Below are 21208 nucleotides of genomic sequence, written 5' to 3' on the forward strand. Positions count from 1 at the left end.
CCTGAGCTGTAAAATCGCTGAACACTGGTAGTTCAGTCCAATTTTCGAATCTCGGCTAACGGGCTGGCTCCATAGGTGCTTTCGTAATCTTCCGTATGTGTAACGTGTATGCAGTATATTGTGGATGCATACGTAAATAAAGCGGACGCAGCCCGCGCAAACTGCTAAACACTGGTAGTTCGGTCCAGCTTTCGAATAAAGGCGATCGGGCTGGCTGCATGGGTGTTTTTATGATTTATCATGTATGCAGTATTTTCTGGACGTATATGCGAATAATGGGTGTTTTCGTGATTTTACACATGTGTATCCTGTATGCAGAATCTTCTGGAAACCTACGTGAATAAAGCGGGCGCAGCCCGAGCAAAAGCGCTGAACTCTGGTAGTTCGATCTAACTTTCGAATACCCGCGAAAGGGCTGGCTGCATGGGTGTTTTGTGATTTTAGGCATGTGTATTGTGTATGCAGTATCTAATAGACGGATACGTAAATAAAGCGGGCGCAGCCCGCTCAAATCCGCTGAACACTGGTAGTTCGGTCCATGTTTCGAATCCGAGAGAGCGGGCTGGCTGCATGGGTGTTTTCGTGATTTTCCGCATGTGTATCGTGTATGCAGTGTCTTCTGGATGCATATGTGAATAAAGCGGGCTCAGCCAGCACAAAACAGATGAACACTGGTAGTTGGGTCCAACTGTCGATCTCAGCGAACGGGCTGGCTCCATGGGTGTTTTTTTGCTTTTACGCATGTGTATTGTTTATGCAGTATCTTCTCCATGCATAGGTGAACAAAGCGGACACAGACCGCTCAAAATTGCTGAACACTGGTAGTTCGGTCCAACTTTCGAATACCGGCGAAATTACAATGGAAACTCATGAACATTGAACAATGAAAAGCGGGCTTCAGCCCGCTAGTTTATATATAAAAATTTGACTACATGGCAAGCACTTAGATACTGATTTCAATGTCTTTAAATGTTATTATCATAAAGTTTAGATATATTCTTATTAAGTTAAGATATACTTTTATTCTATTATAAAGTTTAGATGTACAGAACAGAAGGCACACTTTGTGCTTACGACTCAGTCAACCACTTGTGGCAAGATAACTTATGATAACAATTAAGTTCAAATGTAAAATTTAAATTCAAATAAATTTGTAACCCAAAGGCTGCACAAATCAGTTTAATGCAAAGTTAGTTAAAAACTTAACTGGCATGGAATTCAATTATCAGCAATTATAATGCAAGGCTGAAGACTACAAATCTTTTCTTATCTAGCAACCTATTAATGTGGCCTCAAAAGACAAAACACGGTTTGTTTTACAAAATAAAAACTTCATTTGGATTCTGGTGAGAAAACGGATGGAGGAAATTGACAGTAAACATCCCAAGCATAAAATAACTCTGGTTACAAAATAAAGGAACGTTACAATATACTTTGTTCCCTGATTAATTATTCAGTACATAAAATAGTGTAATGATTTTTTTTTTTTTTTTTTCCATCACATACAAATTATTTAGTTTATTTAAATGCTTTCCAAAACTGACAGGATTTTGCAAACATATTGACCATATTTTTCGACCTATAGATGCAACACTTCTTCTCTTCAGAAGTAAGATTTAGAATTAAGAAATAAGAAAATAAGAGAGAATTATGAATAGAAAATAAATACATATTCTGGCTAGCAGAAGAAGGATGCCTTCATAAATACTTTTTATGAGAAACTGGCTCAGATTCACATTACATCTATGGAAAACTACTAAAACTCTCATATAGCCAGCCTGAACTACCACTGTTCAGTGGCTATCACTCCACCACTAGTGGATTCCAATGACTGTTCGAATTTTTCACAGAAATCATCATTTACGATGATTGTTGTATTATTACCATTGGTACAAAATTTACTCATGATAATTTAATTTTAGCTTTTAAATTATAATCATAAATTACTTGTAATAAATTGAGGGATAAAAAAATACACACTTCTTAATATTTTTACCATTTACAATATTTAATCATTAAAAATATTTCTAACACTGGTACAAAACTTGCCTATTATAATTGAATTTGATTTCCTTCACTTTAAAATATTTTTTTATTTTCTTTTAAAAACAGAATCTAAGAAACTAAAGTAACATATACTAGTTTGAAATGCATTTATTAACCTTTTGTAAATTAAAATATTAGCTAAGTACTAATATAATAAAATATAAATGTGAACTAACTACTTAAAATATTAATGTTTAATACATTATATTTTGTAATTAAAAATATTAACATTTTGTAAATTTCATTACTCATTATATAATAATTGTCATAAATTCATTTACAGTAGTGTTTCAAGAATTTATCATAGCAATACTAGAAATATTGAAAATTAAAGACTGTTTATTTGATTAAGAGCTTATTTGTTAAGATTGTTATTTAGTCTAGATCGGGTTTTGTTGACAATCCGTCTTTTTTTCCCGATCTTCAAAACCGGGTCAACCTTGGCGACCGAAGTTTGTCGCCAAATAAAAAAATCGCCAAAAGGACCAATACTAAAGCTGTTCCAGCAATTCTAGTATTATTCTGTTATTTGTAACGAAATTAAAAATTGCAGCAAGAAGCAGTAGTGCTGTGATGGTTGTTTTGTTATTAAGCCAAGTTAATGTTCTCTTGCCTGTATGCAGCGTGGTGTGGGTGTGATGTGGCTATTCTCATTCTTGATCGTAAGGTAAAATTAAAATTTATAATCCATTATTTGCTTTAAATGAATAGGTTTTCAATTGTAATTACTTATGTTAATTCATTTTTTTAAAGCAAACTGGTGAATGCGATCTTTTTTCCCTGAATTTCTGCATGTATAGGTTAGTAAAAACTATATTTGTAATTATTTAATTTCAGTACAAAATGTGTATTAAATGTATATAATGTGTGTGTATTATTAAATTTCAGAATGTAGTTGCAGATTAAATAATTACATGGTTCTGCTCGATTCAGGGTAAGAAATGAATATGGTGTACTTCAAAGGTATTCTTTCTATGCTGTGCGCATAACTCTATTTTCTTATTCAAACGTAAATGTATGGTGTGGCAGTGATATTGACATGCTGCTTTTTTTTTTTTTTGCTTATGTACTTATTTACACAAATTTCTTATTACATTCTGTGAACAAATTTGTAATTTTGTTGTTGTTATTGGATGAGCATTGGTGCTAAATGTCTAGCTGAACAAATTAATATTTTTCTTAATATCGGCAAATATTTCAGTTATGTGTTCATTTGGCAGCATTTACTGCAAACCAGTTTTAATGTTGCTTCTACTTAACCAGAAACATTAACATCGAAGTTGAGCCAAAGTATGTTTTGCCAGGAAGCTAATGTGTCTGGCCATGTCTAACCATATGCTTTTGCAGTGCCTTTCTTATTTTTTTGTCTGCCATGGTCCATATGATTTGTTTTTAGGATTACAGTATTTTTAAATTGTTAAACTTGTACTCATCTTCAAACATGTCTTTTCACAACAGCAATATGGTAAAACTAGATATTATGGTCCAGATTGGCGAGTTTTAAAAAAATTGCCAAGTCGCCAAATCGATTGTTTTCGTGTGTTTTAGAAAATCGCTAACTCATCATATCACCGGTTACAAATCATTCGCAGGGCAGCCGCCGTGGGAGAAAGACGTTCAGAAATGAGCTCCGTCCCCACCGATGAAAACCCGACGACGCCGGAAGCAATGGCCGGCACCCCATCTCCTACCGCGATGGACACCACCTCACCTCAGCTATCATCAATCTCTTTACCATCTACCTCTGTTCCGGAGACGATTTCTTCAACTCCAGTTCCTGATTCCACTCCTGTTCCAGACCCGGATACCTTATTAATAGAACTAAAGCAACTATACCAGCTGAAGGCGCGATTTACGGACCTTGAACAGACCCTAGCAAGAAGCAAGAGGGCGGCGACGCTAGCCAACTTTGATCTGAAGCAAGTCCAGCAAGAAAGTCAGGTAGTTTTATCTTCCCTCACTAATCTTGCCAAACGCTTAAATCTGCCACTTTTTAGCATTCCTCCTACAGAGGAGGAATGTATAAGCAAAATCTTATCTGTAGTTAAAAATGTGGAGCAATTAATAACGGAGGGGATGAAGCTGTACAACCCCCCACTCACCCCCGCTAACTGTGATTGGACTTGATCCAAAAAACAAGGAGAAACATTCTCTCCTTGTATGACTCACTTCTCGCGTTATGCAATGGACAGTAAACAACGCTTGTAATCATCTCTAGATATTTTTTTTCTTCATATACCTAATAAATATGTTATTTTGTGTTTGCTAATACAATGATCGTGTTCCTTACCTCTGCAGCTTGGATTACACTTTATTAAGGTAAGAACTTTAATTCTGTTTTATTCATCTGCTCGTCTCGATTTAGCGAAGTTGTAACAGTAAACAAAAATGAACCACGAATACCTTCAACAAAAGATTATGAGACTGAAAATATGTTTACTTCAACTAAACGCATAAAATATATCGATATAAGCCATTAAGAATAAAAAACAGAAAAGATACTTTACCATAAATCATCGCTGGATAATCCGAAAAAGGAAAAGCCAAGCCTGTCTTCAAAAGCGAAACAAAACTGCATAGTTGCGTACTGCGCATTCGAAATACAGAAGCAGAAATGGCTACTAGCTGCGAAAATAAATATTCGATCATGAAACTAAACAATAACAACTATCAAGTATGGAAATACAAACTTGAAATGATCCTGAAAAAGGAAAATTTATGGGATTTAATAGCAGATGATACACCAAAAGAAATAAACGTCGAATGGAGAAAATGAGATGAACAAGCACAAGCTACCATTAGTTTACTCGTAGAAGACAACCAAATCGTACACATAAGAAATAAAACGACAGCCAAAGAAATATGGAATGAATTAAAGAAAATACATGAAAGAAAGAATCTTTCCAGCAAACTTTACCTTCTGAGAAAGCTGTATACGTTAAAAGCAGAAAACGAATACAAACTTGAAGAACACGTCAACAAAATGCTCGAAATCGTAGACGAACTGCGAGGAATCGGTGAAGAAATAAAGGACAGTCACATTGCAGCGCTCTTACTAAGCGGCTTACCAAAAAGCTACGAAAATCTCATTACAGCTTTAGAAGCACGCCCAGAAGAAGAACTAACGCTGGAATACGTAAAAACGAAACTCATCGACGAATGCCTGAGAAGAAAAGAAGTAACGCGAGCAGAAGAAACGACTGCCTTCAAAACGAATTTTAACACAAAATTCAAGCATTTAAATCAACGAAGATGCAACTATTGCAAAAAAATAGGACACTTAGAAAAAGAGTGCAGATTCTTAAATAACCACAAAGAAAAAGATAAAAACGAAAGTAACTCATTTTTCAAGAATGAAAAGCAAACGAATAAAGGAAATTATGGAAATAAACAGAAAACGAAAGTTGCTGTAAACGAGGATACACATGAAGATGAAAACGAAAATAAGAATCATGAGAAGACTGAGAATTACACGTTCGAAGTCACCAGAGAAAGAAAATCTCAAAACTCAAACTGGTCAGTTGACTCAGGCGCTACTTGTCATATGACCGATAACATAAACTTTTTCACCAAATTGGATAGAAGCAAAACTGAGCAGATAACAATTGCTAACGGCACGCAGATGAAGTCCGAAGGTATAGGAGAAGGATACTTATACTGTACAGACGACGAAGATAACGAAATAGAAGTGAGACTCATAGATGTTTTGTACGTTCCTGACCTAGAAGGAGGATTGATATCCGTACGAAAAATTACAAAGAAAGGATTTACAGTTGAATTTGAAGAAGATATTTGCAGAATAAAGAAGAAAAATAAAACCATAGGAATTGCTAAAGCAGAAGGAAATTTATATACCGTAGTTGAATCGCAAAGAAAAACAGCCAAAATTGCAGCCGCAGAAAGAGGAGAAGATAGTATAGATCTTTGGCACAGAAGGCTAGGACATAGAAACTATGAAGCAATCAAGAGGCTAAAGAATGATGACCTGGCAACCGGAATAAGAATTGACGGAGAAGCCAAAAAGGAAAAAGAATGCGAATGCTGTATCAGAGGAAAAATGACTGAATTGCCGTATCCCAAGCTAAACAACTATAGAGCGAAATCAGTTCTAGACTTGATACACTCAGATATTTGTGGACCAATCGGTACAACATCACTAGGAGGAAAGAAATACTTTATAACATTCATCGACGATCATTCGAGATACACAACGATCTACTTGCTAGCTACAAAAGATGAAGCTATCTCCAAGTTAAAACAATTTGTAACCATGACGAAGAACAAATTTGGAAAGAAGCCAAAAGTCTTAAGAACAGACAATGGAGGAGAATATACAAGCAAAGAGATTGAAGACTATCTAAAGGAAGAGGGAATCGAACATCAAACCTCCGTAGCATATTCACCGCAACAGAACGGTAGAGCAGAAAGAAAAAATCGATACTTAATGGAAATGACAAGATGCCTGCTACTCGATTCAGGACTCAAAAGAGAATTTTGGGGTGAAGCCGTAATGACAGCCACCTATCTACAAAACAGGCTACCATCAAGATCAGTTGAAAAAACACCGTATGAACTATGGAATAATAAGAAGCCGAACCTAAGCCATATCAGAGTTTTCGGCAGCACAGCTTATTGTCGAGTTCCAAAGCAGAAAAGAAGCAAACTAGACGAAAGAGCAGAAAAAGGAATTTTTGTTGGATATAGTGATCGTACTAAAGGATATAGAATTTACATGCCACATGCAAACAACGTCGTGATCAGAAGAAGCGTAATATTCGATGAAAACAAAAAAGAAGAAATGCCTTGTCAATCAAATGATCAGCATGAGGAAATAGAATGGCCTTTTAAAGAAAATAAATTGACAGAACCACGTCCAAATGATATTACAGAGGAAGTAATTGAAACAGAAGAAATTCCCCCATTACCGAGAAGATCCCACAGAACGACTAAAGGAATCCCACCAAACAGATTCTCATACATGGCTAAGAACGAAGAAATCAAAGTTCCTAAAGACTGGAAAGAACTTCAAACTTTTCCTACCAAAGAAAAGGAACTGTGGTTAAAAGCTACGAAAGAAGAAATGGAAGCACTGAAGAGGAACAAAACATGGGAACTAGTCGATCTTCCAAAAGGAAAGAAAGCAATTGGAAACAAGTGGACATTTAAAACAAAATCCGACGCTTCAGGAAACATTATCAGATATAAAGCTCGTTTAGTAGCTAAAGGATATTGCCAAAAATTTGGGCACGACTACGACGAAACATTCGCACCAGTCGTAAAATATACAACAATAAGGACTATTTTGGCAATAGCAGCTCAAAGGAAAATGCACGTAAATCACTTCGATGTAAAAACAGCGTTTCTATATGGAGATCTGAAAGAAGATATATATATGAAGCAACCGGAAGGCTACATCTCTGCTTCAGAAGCAAATAAAGTCTGTAAACTGAATAAAAGTATCTACGGACTAAAACAGGCAGCCAGAAACTGGAATCACAAGATAGCTGAAATCCTGCGCAAACAAGGATACGTTCAAGGAAAGGCTTATCCATGTTCCTTCACACTAATCGAGAAAAACGCAAGAACTTACATAATCGTTTACGTTGATGACATATTAGTCGCGAGCGACAAGTGCGAATCAATTCAAGAAGTTGAACGAATTCTCAAAGAATATTTCGACATTCGAAATCTTGGAGAAGTGTCTACATATCTAGGAATTGAAATCAAAAGAGAAAAAGACGGAAGCTTTAAACTTCATCAAGCTAACAAGATTAAGAGTATGATCGAAAAATTCGACGGAGAGTCACCAAAGAAACTAAGCTATACACCCATGACTACAAATTTTACGAAGAACCAAAACAACCAGGATGACATTTTTCCCGATAATCGGAAGTATAGGGAAGCAGTGGGAGCACTTTTATATCTAGCAACAGTATCAAGACCTGACATAGCAAATTCTGTTGGAATACTTAGCAGAAAAGTAGAAAATCCATCAACATCGGACTGGAACCGTATCATTAAAATCATACGATATTTGAGAGCTACAATTAATTACAAATTACATCTAAAATCCAATGGTGCACCAGTCATCAAAGCTTATAGTGACGCTGATTGGGCAGGAGATACCTCTGACAGAAAATCCACATCCGGATATATATTTCAAATAGGAAACAGTACGGTATCATGGGGAAGCAAGAAACAAAATTGTGTCGCCCTATCTTCGACAGAAGCCGAATACATCGCTCTAGCCTTAACATTGCAGGAGCTACAATGGATTAGACAACTGATGGGAGATTTAGGTTTCGCTCAACAGGAAGCGAACATCGTATTCGAGGACAATATATCATGCATAAATCTTTCCCGAAAAGAGAAAGGAAGCAGTTACACCAAACACATCGATGTGAAATATCATTACGTATGTGATCTACAAAATCAAGGAATTGTTAAATTAATACACTGCAACAGTAAAATGATGTATGCAGATATGTTCACAAAACCTTTGCCAAGACAACAGCTGGAGTTTTTATTGAAAGGAATCGGGCTTACTTTGGACAGAACAGCTCATCGAGTAGGAGATTATGGAGCAATTAATAACGGAGGCGATGAGGCTGTACAACCCCCCACTCACCCCCGCTAACTGTGATTGGACTTGATCCAAAAAACAAGGAGAAACATTCTCTCCTTGTATGACTCACTTCTCGCGTTATGCAATGGACAGTAAACAACGCTTGTAATCATCTCTAGATATTTTTTTTCTTCATATACCTAATAAATATGTTATTTTGTGTTTGCTAATACAATGATCGTGTTCCTTACCTCTGCAGCTTGGATTACACTTTATTAAGGTAAGAACTTTAATTCTGTTTTATTCATCTGCTCGTCTCGATTTAGCGAAGTTGTAACAGTAAACAAAAATGAACCACGAATACCTTCAACAAAAAAGAGCACCAATGATTCCTTGGATAGACCCGTCTATGATCATAGACAGAAATCTAAAACTAATATCTCAGAAAATAAGCAAACTAATTCTCCTAAAAAATCAAAAACTAATTTAAACCAAAGCACTGAAAAAAAGAGTATCTTAGCTCCAGCTAGACTTCAAACTGAAAAAATAATTAACTCAACTGGCGAAAAAATTCAAAACCTCAACTTAAATAAAAGAAACAGCCAAACCAATCCAAAATCAAAGAAAATTAGAATAACCGATAATGAAGGATTTACTGAGCCTCCCCGCCATTTAGTCTCTAAAAACGTGGGAAAGCAACCGCAAAGCAAGTCTGAACCGGTCGCTTCTCAAAGCCTCCCCCCCTTTTGGAGCGAGCGCCGAGAGAACGACCCCCCCAATCAGAAACCAGTCCTGCAGCCGCAGATGAAAGAATAGAATCAGAGGAGCAAGGAGAGAGCAGTACTCCCCCCCCACCCGATCGCGAAGAATACCCTATTTCTTCGTCGATCCCAAAGATTTCGAATTTCTAGTAACAGTAATACAAAATGCTGTACCTTCGGCCCAGTGCCAAATGAAGGGGAAATATTTACGCATTGCTGTACAAGCTGAAAACGACTACCGCACCGTTGCGTCTATTCTTAACACGCACGGTGCACAATACAAGTCTTTTAATCTCAAGCAAGATAGACCCATTAAAGCAGTAATTAGGGGTCTCCCCATTACTGCCAAGCCAGAAAAAATTTCACAAGAACTTACTTATATTGGTTACAGTGTTTTAAGTGTAACACAATTTAAAAAGCACAAAACCCGGCACCCCATGCCTCTATTTCTTATCCAGTTGAACCCATCGTTAAATGCATTCGATATTTTCGAAGAAACCTCAATGATGGGTTTAGATATTAGCATTGAGAAGCACATCGGCAGGAAAGGACCAAGCCAGTGCTGGCGCTGTCAGGGTTTCTTCCACAGCTTGGCAGTATGTACTTTGCCTCTCAGGTGTCTGAAATGCGCTGGGCCGCATTACGCAGCTCAGTGTACGAAGGACCCTGATGCACCTAACACCTGTGCCAATTGCCTTGGCAGCTATGCCAGTAACTGGCTTCACTGCCCAAGACACCCTAATAATCGCAATAAAAAGCAAAAAACCCCAACTTTTGGAAAAGGTGCCGGGAATACTAAATTCGTACCCGCTCCAACCCCTGCTCCTCTCAGCAGCACGGATCCCCTTTTCTCCACAATTGTTTCCGGACATAAAAATAATCCCGGACTTCCCCAGCCAAAGCCTCAGCGTACCAGCCCTTCTCCTATCCAGATGCAAGAGCAGCCTCGCAACCAGACGCCACCACCAGCAGCCCAGGTCCCAGCCCTGACTCCTGACGACGGAAGCTGCACAGATACTCTGCGCAGCGTATTCCAAATTTCAAGGGAATTCGGAATCCAACATTCCACACTCCTCCAAGCATTCCGGGAGGCTCTGCCGAAGCTCAGACTTGTCTCATCTGGGCCGGAGCGAGCCTTCTGCATCTACGAGGCGTACTGCAGCCTTCTCAATTAAATATTCAAATTCAATAGCCCAGCAGCAGAAGACCCCATCTCAATAGCATTCTGGAATGCCAACGGCATCAAGAAAAAAATACATGAAGTCCGGGACTATACTAGTGAGCACCACATGGACCTCTTCCTCATTTCTGAGACACACCTGGTTGAGGGACTTAGCGCGAATATCGCGAATTATATCTGCTACCGCAGTGACAGAGCGGATAGCAACAGTGACACTATTCGTGCTAGTGGCGGTACTTCCATTTATATAAAACGCTCCTTGAAACACTCAAGAATTCCTACTCCACAATTAGAGGCTTTAGAGGCAACAATTGTACAAATTTATCTCCCAAATTGCCCCCCCCCATCGCAGTAGCGTCCTGCTATATGCCTCCGAGACGGGGACCTGTCTTTATCTCCGATCTCAGAAAACTTTGTGGAATTTCTAATAACCTGATTATTGCAGGAGATCTCAATGCTCGTCATAGAACTTGGGATTGTGTCACTGCCAACAACTATGGCGACAAACTAAAAAACTGGGCTCAGGACGCCCATATCCAAATTATTGCGCCAAATGCACCTACCCATTATCAGTTTCCTGGGGGTATAGGTGCTCCCTCAATTATTGATTTGGCTCTCTTCAAAAATATTCCCTTAGCTTATTCGATAGAGGTGATACAGGAATTGTCCTCTGACCACTATCCAGTACACCTGACCCTTAACTCTAACAAAATCAATGAAAATTTACCGGCGCAAATCTCAACAAGTTGGGATGACTTTCGGTATGTTTTAGAATCTGGTATTCTCCCCCCTATCCAAATTAGCAATAATCAGGATGTTGACTCTGCCATTCAAAGGCTCAACCAAACCCTCATAAACGCATTTAATGCAGCTTCCAAACCTAAATTTAAAACAAATTATTCCAAATTACCGGCCAATATTAAAGAAAAAATCAAAATTAAAAACCGCCTTCGCAGAGATTGGCAGAACACAAGACTAGAATCAATTCGAACTCAACTGCGAAGGATCCAGAACGAGATTAAGTCTGACATTAAGAAATTTTCAGACGAAAAATATACAAACTATCTTAAGTCCTTAAAGACTTCTGACAATAAGCCTATGGGTTGCTAGCGCACGGCTTCGCAAACCAAAACACGACATTCCCCCCCTAATGGGCACGGTCAATGACCGGATGGCACTCACAGACACCGAGAAAGCTGAACGCATTGCGGACAGCCTTCAAACACAATTCTCACTGAATACTGGACTCATGTTCGATTCCTGTGCTCAGCACACGCATGAAGTCCAACACCAAGTTGAAACTTTTCTCTCCTCAGATCAACCTGAGGAACCCATTATCACAACCATGACTGAGATTTCTACCTTCATCAAAAATCTCAAACCTACCAAGGCACCCGGCCTAGATAGGATTTCCAATCGCATGATTAAGAATTTACCTGTCAAATTTGTATTTTACCTAGCTGTTTTGATGAATTCCATGCTCAGGTTAAAATACTTTCCAAATAGCTGGAAAAATGCCTGCGTGATTCCTATTCTAAAACCTGGAATGGACCCAAAGGTCCCTCAAAATTATAGACCGATCAGCCTCCTGTCTTCAATTAGTAAGATTTACGAAGCTATACTGCTTAGATACCTGAATGATTTCTGCCGAAGCCGAAATATCATTATTTCTCAACAATTCGGTTTTCGTGCTAAACACTCCACTCAGACCCAGCTACTGAGGGTAGTAGAAATCATTCATACAGGATCTCGCAGTGGAAAGCCTACAGCTATTGTTTACTTAGATGTTGCAAAGGCTTTCGACAGGTGTTGGCATATCGGAATTTTATTCAAGCTCATGCGACTTGAAATTCCCGCTAACTTTGTGCACATAATGCACTCTTATCTCAGTAATCGTTCCTTTTCTGTCAAAGTTAAAAACTCTATTTCTTCTCCTAGACCTATCCAGGCGGGTGTACCTCAAGGAGGAATAATTAGCGCATTGCTTTTCAACTTGTATGTAAATGACATACTACAATCACCCAGTGTTGATCTCGCACTTTATGCAGACGACACAGCCATCATCTCACAGCACTCATCACTACACCTTACTCTCATGCACCTACAGCAGTACTTATCAGACTTACAGTCCTGGCTCGTTACCTGGAAAATCAAAATTAACGTTGCCAAAAGTGCCGCCACCGTTTTCTTCTCCAGGAAGAGGAATGTCCATAATCAACTCCAACCACTCAGGCTCTTCGAAGAGGATATACCCTGGGTGGACTCATACAAATATCTAGGAGTTTATCTTGATTCGAAGTTACTCTGGAACACCCATATCAACTATGCAATAGCCAAAGCCAGAACAGCCAGAACGCAATTATTCAGCCTCATCAATAGAACCAGCCATCTCTCCCTGAAAAATAAAATCCTACTCTACAAAAGCACCATCTTTCCTATACTCACCTACGCCGCAGCAATATGGTCAACAGCAGCTAACAGCCACCTCAAGAAAATTCAAGTGTTTCAGAGTATTACACTTCGTATCTTGACTAACGCTCACTATTATGTCCGAAATGAAGTGCTTCATAATGATCTTCAAATTCAACCCCTGGATGCCTATTTCCGGCACAATTCGGCCAAATTCTTTAATAGATTAACGTTTATAGATAACCCGGTCCTGCACTCACTCCCTGTATACAATCCGGCAGAACCTAGTTCTGCCAAGCGACCTAGGAGCGTTCTCTCGAGAACATTTAACATCTTTCCTAGGAAGCCAAAACGGAGGTGTTTGCTTGACTAGGGAAATCTCTTAATTCTATCTAAAGCACTTCACGGGCCTAACCCGACAATTCTAAATTATTTCTCCTACCCCTGGACCTAATCCAGCCTCATTCATCGTGACAAATAAATCCATGCTGCTCCGTCCATCATATCTCCCTTTGCCATGACCTTTACCACTCATCAAAGAATGTATCAAAATAAAACAGATTCGATTAGTAAAAATCATCATCAATATTTTAACCTGATCAACACTCTATCTTAATACCTTAAATTTTTCTATTAAAGCTTTAACAATTAACACAAAACTTATACTAATCCCTCAGTATTGAATTCATGTTTTTAATTTCCAGGCACAATCATCAAGCTTGCATTTCTTCAATTACAACTCCAGCCAGAAAAAAAAAACCTTCTAAATATAACGCAAAAATAATCCCCTCCAAGTTTAAAGTTTAACCTCTCCGCTCCTAGCTTCTCTTTCCTTCACAATAGCCTTACCCTCCCCCCCCCCCATCCACTCCTCGCACCATGAAAAAAGTTCTCCAGTTATTTTCGCAGTTAAGCGACTAACGGTTCCCCTGCGGGCGGTCGGAGTGCAAACCCCCCCACCTTCCCTTTCGCTCCTCTCTTCTCTCCTCTCCTCCGCCATCTTTGGCCCCTTCTCTGCCATCTTTGGTCCTCTGACCGCTGCGAAAAAATTTCTCCAGTTATTTTCGCAGTTAAGCCCCTAACGGTTTCTCCACGGGAGGTCGGAGTGAAAACTCCCCCCCGCCTAACCCTTCGCTCCTCTTTTCTCCCCTCTCCTCTGCCATTTTTGTCCCCCTTTAGCCATCTTTGGTCTTCGGACCGGCACTCTTCCCATGCTCATCCCAAGGCATTAGCGATTCCGCTGCTTTTCAGAGTAGCCAAGACATAACCTTTCCCGGGGCCAGAGGCAAGTTCCTCTCACCCCAGTTCTCATCCAACAGTCTTGATTTCATTGAAATCGACTGCTTTCTCTTCGAACTTTCTTATCGCACAGGTCTCTGACCCTTCCTTAGCGAAATTGAAAGTCGAAGGAATTTCTCGTCCCTTGAGTGGACTCCTCATTCATTACTGGTTCTTAAACCCTTAACGGTCCTCACTCCTCTCTTTAGCTATGCTTTATCTAAATTATTCAATATTTCTCTTAACGAAGTTGTGGAGGTTATTGCATTTATTTGCAAAGGTACTCCGTAAGCAAAACGCCTTGGGCCGGTTACAAATTTGAATTAATTCTGTAAACATGCAAAAATATCTAAAGCAGGACTTCAAGAAAAACAATGTAAAATCACCCACTGCTTGGCGCGTTTTTAAGAATTACACATCCTCGGTATCCATGTACACATCGACCAATTTTTTACTTGAAGAAACATCTTAGAATTGCACAACTGCAAAGTCGTAGGCGAGAAGTTGAGTATGCAGCTGAAATCATAGAATGAATGTTAGTTTGTGTTTGCTTCACTGTGTTTCAACAGTTCTGTTAAGTTGGCATTAAGGTAAAAAATTACAAGAAAGGTTCAATGTGACCTTTGTATGTATTTATGGGATTTTGTCTTTGTAAGTAAGACACTGATTACCACATCAACAAATACATTTTAAACTATAGGAAAGCTCGTTCTAATAATGTATTGAAAAAAGTGGAAAATAAGGGAAATATTTTTAATAAATTTCAGCACTGTAAAGTGGGGGGGGGATATAGTAATCTATCATTGGCAGGTCTTCGATAAAGCAACATGCATCATAATAATCATCTTTATGACTAAAGGTAAGAATCAGCCACAGTGCCAGAAAAAAAAATCCTTATTCTGTTTTGACATTCAAAGTTAAAATATGTATCAGATGATTGTATAGTTCATTAATGCCATATATTTTGTTAATTTCACAAAACTGGATCAAATTATTTCGTAACAGTAGTATATAAATTTCATAAAGTTGCCAGCTGGAATGTCCTCTGGAGCAGGATTTTTAATTTTCTTTTCTGTTTCAAGGCCAAACTTGCTAGCAAATTCCAATCTGTGTAATTATGTCATATATTAACCCATTAAATGCTGTGGTGCTCATTTGGTTATCATAAACAGTCAAAAGTCTTTAATTTGGACTCTTCGGCGATTTCGGATTATCGGTTTTTTTGTATTAAAGCTCATCAGTTTAAATCTTTTAAGATGGCATGCAGAAATTATAAAATTAAAAATATGAAATAAAGAGCAATTATGATCTAAAAGGTATCAAAATTTACAAAAAAAAGTTTAATATTTATTTGTTTACTTTTGAACTTTTCTTTCAACGTGTGCATGTGTAAAGCATACATTACGCTAGGTGAAATTAGAAAATTGCAACCAGAAAACTATTTCATGTGTATTCGTGATATTTATAATGATGAATTTGATTTAAATCATATCAAAGACGGAGTACATCGAGATGAAATACTGCATTTAGTGAGGAATTATAAGCCGAATAAAATAAAAACATCTGCCCTGAAGATGAGGATAGTGCTGACAGATCAACTTCCAGTTCATTGTGCGCAGCAACGTACCCCCCTTCTCCCGCAGAGCAGCGCGAAATTGATAAACAGATTTCGGAATGGTTAGAGAAACAAAGGATATGCCTTTATTCATTTTTTGAAGCAATTCCACTTTTTGTTTGATGGACATCAAAATATGCTTTCGCTTGTAAATCCTTTGATATCTCCAGAATCGGAAACTCTTTTTGACATAATCGAAAGTTCAAGCTTACTTTTTATAAAATTGCTCTAACAGTCTGCAAAAAATAATAAGCCGGATCCAATTAGAAGATTAAGGAACAACGCGATCTGCAACATTAACTGAAATAGATAATTTTAGCTTAGCTTATACCGTCCATTATACATTAAACGCATATGTGCATGCGTTTAAGCACGTGCAGAAAGTTTGTAGCTTTGAGGTCCGGATTATAGATCATTCCAGATTAAAGACTTTTGACTGTACTTTAAGCCACCTAGTAACACCATCTAGCTATCTCTGAGGGGAAAAAAAGGCAACATTCAACTCATCCACTGAATGTCATTTGTAGAAAACCTAAAGTGATCACTACCTATACGCTCTTATGCTGAGCTCATGTTCATTTCCACATTCCACTCTCCTCTTATCACAAAAGCGAAACGTGTTTTGAAAACGGATTAGACTTAGTGGATTGAGGCTAATTTTGGTCATTGTGATTTTACTATATTATTAGTGAGTGTTGATTAAAGCAGTTATTTACTTCTAGCAACAGTCCCTGCTAGACGGGACTTTGCTGAGAAACAAGTTTTTGGTAGCACTGGTTTAAATAGGAGGATTCTTAGAAAAAAAAGAATCCCACGAAGCTACAGAAACAATATAGTGGCTATGTGATATTTCTTCAAACCTCGGCAAAAATGTCTCAGCTGAAAATCTGTCCCGGGTAGAAATGAACCAATCAGATGAAAGTTCTGCTTCTGAAGGATCATGTGGTCCCAATCTGAGCGATAATCGATTATTGTTTGGCGTTGTCTTTGTAGTAAGTGAAAATTGTAAACTAGCTACATGGGTTTCCTGGAAATGTGCGGGTTCTGAGAATTGCCCCTTTCGTCATCCAGTTCGGCATAGCCAAAAGATAATGTAATTTTAAAAATTAGATAATGCTTTTTTTTTTTTTTTGGTCAGTGTAATTTGTATACATGATGGACACAAATTCATAAAGCCGCATTTGGAGATTACAGTTGATACTGAGTAGAATTTCAACAAGCATTTTATGATTGCATTGTACAAGAAAACGCTTGAGAAAAGCTTTGAAAGAATTTAAAGATAATATGGGATTCCCAGAACCTCTGTAATTCTGCCTTTGAAGACGATGGCAATGACTTTATAAACGTGGAGCTTCCTCCACAGCAGGTTGATTGAGTTTTCTGATGATGGACTAGAGGCAGAATGAGGCATTGCCAGGAGTGACAAGTGTTATTTAAGATTCTGTGTTTAGCAATGAATCATTACGGGCATTTCAATAGAGATTAAAAATTGTCTTCAGTTAGTCATTTATCTTCAGTAACATACGAGAGGATGCTGAACAGGCACTGGAAGCTGTAGACACACTAATGGTTGTGAAAAATGCAACACCATGAAGGAATTGTTGGAAATGAATGAAATTTATTCCGCATATTACCGATAGTGATACAAGTAAACGATCACATTTACAAACAAAAAAAACCAAAGTTGGAAAATCAGTACTTTGTGTTTCTGTCATGCTGAGCGAGAGCCTGTACACATCGTGGCATTGAATCGTATAGGTTCTGAATGTAATCCTGGGGAATGGCTTTGACTTGATGTGAAAGTTCAGTTTCAGTGTGTGCCCCACTAGCTGTACGTGCGAGTCGCTGACCGATGAAATCCTAGGCATACTGATTGAGCAACATATCTGGGGAAGATGCAAAATCTGTTGTACCTTAAAGAAGGCTTGTGCACAGTCATTTTTTTTTCTCCCTAAAATATAATGCCTGGAATGCATCGAATAATGCATACTCTGTCATCATTATATGCCAGATTGTAGCAAGATTTGTTGGAGAAAGCAACTTGTTGCCACAGAGCACGCCACGCACTGTGTTGCAGTGCTCACTGAAGTTGGAGGCATATGTTACTCAGCGACAGGGCAATCCTGCGTAGAGGAACCCTTGCAAGCAGTTCATGTTGCAGCAGACAGCGACGAACACTTGTAACCGTGCTCCAATATTGTACTAACATACGAGAGGATGCTCTACAATCCATCACAGCCATGCAGATGAGGTGTTTGTCGTCCTGTGCTGTTGTGTGCCCCATTGCCAGGATTTCACCTTGTTTGGTTCTCGCTGTCGATTTCTTCCAAACATGCATCACTGTTGTGGCATTGTGCTGAGTGCTGGCTGTGATTGTTTGATATGAAAGTCCACTCTCTTGAATACAGACGATGTGGCCTCATTCAAACTTGTTGGTATGGCATCCTCCGCTGTTGACGAGGCATACTGAGCACAAATTAAATGTTCACTGCAGACGGAGGATGATAAACAGATTTCAGCACAACTTTACAGTCCTTTACAACTGCCAGTTCTCATTTCATGCATGCATAATCCCTTTGTAATTGTAATCATTTGTATGTCTTAACTCGCTTTACATTTCATGTAAGTTTGGTTCGAAGTGCATAATTCCTTCATGGTTGTGATTTTCACAAACATTAGTGTATATTAGGTAGTCCTAACTAAAAAAGCATCTTGAAATAAAAGTATGCAGTTGTCCAGATCAAATGTTCATTTTACAGAAAAATATAAACAGCTTATGCATACATGCATTGTTTTTATAGGATTCTGATCATACCTGAATAATAATTTTTCACTAAGTTGTATTTTACAATAATTCTTTCAAATAAGTAACAGTTAGTTATCCATTATTTTAATTAAAAGAATTTTTTATATATTTTTGTTCTTATCAACTAATGAAAGGGATGTATATGTATTAATTTTATAAAATTCATGTGAATGTATGCAAATAAATCGTTTATAAATGTCACATAAGTTTATACCTCCTTAAACCATTTTCATGTGAAACAGAAGCCTTATTCATAACAATATAATCAAACATACCAAGGTATAATTTTATTAAGACCCTGAGTTACATCAGTATGAACTTATGATGGAACTATTGGAACAATACTCATCATGAGTTGAGGATTACTTATAATTTGTCAGTAGGCATGTATGAAAATGGGTTTTGTAATTAATATTGAATGTATAACTTTTTCTTTTCATATAAATACAGAAGGATTTCATGTCTGCAGATAATGTATTACAAGAGGCTGTTGTGTGCCAGTGAACAAGCTGGTGAGAAGCTGAACACTAATAGCTTGAATCCTGGTGAATGGACTGCCTGCATAAGCGTCAACATGATTTTTCCACATGTAATATGAATGCAAGCCAGTTTGCCTTAAAGCATCCCTTTTTGTAAAATATCTTCTAGTATTTCATCACAAGAATCAGTCAAAAACTGTTTCTCATGATTTGAAAAATACGTATAAAGGAAGTCAAATTTAATTGATAAATTGTGCATGCTGAGATTGTATACTATATCATATACATTTTTTTAATATATTTTCTGTATCTCTATGAGAATTTTGATGTTTTAATTTAACCCTGAATAAAATGTTAAGTACTATAAGCAAAGTAAGCAGTATTGTATTTGATGTCAGAACAATATTTATTTTTATTTTTTTATTTTATACTTCTATATTTTTGCTTATGATTGGAATTTTAGTACAAATTATTTTGGCATGATGTGGCCTGTTCTCATTTAAAATGCATTTTGTATTTTTTTTTTTTTTTCTTCTGTTATTTGCATTATAATAGTTTGGCCATAACAACTATGGATGCCAAATCAACATGTATGGGAATAACTGTATTAAATTTTGAGAAAACCTTTAGGTGTCATTTATTATAAAGGTTGAGATGATTGTTTTTATAAATTCATTCATTCTTATCTATTAAGAATTATCATTTAACATAAAAATATGAAAAAGAATAATATATTATAATACTAAATAAAATATACTTATATATATATATATCCAAGCTCACTATATGCGCACTCAAAGAGATACATTTCTTTTTTGTGATGTATGTCATGATAATTTACTGTTAAGTATCTTAAGTTGTTCATAAATAGTGCTCATTTTTCATAATGCACCAAACAAACCTCACATAATTAATTTAATAAAATATTATTGCCGAGACGTATTTTTGAAATTGACATTAGTCCTCTATCCGTCCGTCCCATAGGGATAACTATGGGGCAGATTCCTACTGTCATCTACAATATGCCCAAGCCCTTCGCCAATGACAGTTGCTTCTCAATACCCATATTTTACAATTAAATTCATGAATCTGATCTGGCTGAGTTTCATATCAGGGGAATTAAAAAAGAAAAATACATTCATTACCGAAAACCATTTTTCTCCAACTAGCTGGATGATTATGTGATTGGTGTGCATGGATGGTAATGTGAAAGCATATGATTAGATTTCTTCTAGGTCATAACAGTTTTTAATAATGAAAAGCTCTTGTTCTTTTTTCTTTAAATTCTTGTTTTTATTTATTTATTTATTTATTTATTTTTATTTCAATGCACACGTTTTTAAAAGCAAACTGAATTAGCTGGATGATCACTACAAGTTTCTTGACATATTTAAAAGTAAAATATTGCATCTACATTCATTTTGAATAAATTGTTATTACTATAGTCTGCAATCATTGAGTTCCTTTTAAGATTATTTGTCCTTTTTTGTTTGTGGAATAGGAGGCTGTATTTTTTAGATTTTCTGTTTATTTAGCCAGTTTTCTATATAACGGCTAACATAAAATATAATTGATGTTAGCCATTATATAGAAATTTATGTGCCCAGTTTTAAAAATTATGTATATCTTAATTTAAGTTTATCTCATGTCAGATGAACAATGCTGCTAGTCTGGTTGAGAAATTAAGAAAGTCTGACCATTCCATGAAAAATCTTTTAGAACAGCTCACTGATTAAAATACATATACACACCAATTAACTGTGCTCATCAAAAGTGCTGTATTATTTAATCCTTCTTCCGATGAGCAAAATTCAAAGCATTATTTCTCTTATTTTATGTGTATGAAGTTTATAGCAAAATGGAATTATTATTTTTTTTAATTTCATTCATTGATATCACTATTTTTATATGTCTGATAATGATCTACTGCATAAGTAATATCTATATGCAAACATAAACCAAAATCTTGCTTTAGAAGAATTCCACCGGTTTCGGTTCTCGAATAGATAAGACCACAGAATACTGGTGATACAATTTAGGTTTGAATTCTATCAAATGGGTTAGCTATA

At 37.1% G+C, this 21208-nt stretch overlaps 1 protein-coding gene across 2 annotated transcripts; it reads left to right on the plus strand.

Moving 5' to 3' along the window:
• Positions 1 to 2573: 2573 nt before the first annotated feature.
• On the plus strand, positions 2574 to 19766 carry LOC118189474 (uncharacterized). 2 transcript variants are annotated; one of them, XM_085826431.1, is made up of 4 exons: positions 2574 to 2713; positions 2800 to 2846; positions 2935 to 3987; positions 19130 to 19766. In XM_085826431.1, the coding sequence occupies exons 3-4, from the start codon at positions 3670 to 3672 to the stop codon at positions 19256 to 19258; spliced, it is 447 nt and encodes a 148-aa protein (XP_085682557.1). In that variant the 5' UTR covers positions 2574 to 2713; positions 2800 to 2846; positions 2935 to 3669; the 3' UTR covers positions 19259 to 19766. The 2 variants fall into 2 exon arrangements, with proteins under 2 accessions (XP_085682557.1, XP_085682558.1); XM_085826432.1 differs by having other exon boundaries at positions 2576 to 2713; positions 19111 to 19766.
• Positions 19767 to 21208: the final 1442 nt, after the last annotated feature.

The sequence above is a fragment of the Stegodyphus dumicola genome, chromosome 11 (assembly GCF_044657685.1).
Source record: "Stegodyphus dumicola isolate Sdum_Otavi_A_Nest chromosome 11, ASM4465768v1".
Lineage (NCBI taxonomy): Eukaryota > Metazoa > Arthropoda > Arachnida > Araneae > Eresidae > Stegodyphus > Stegodyphus dumicola.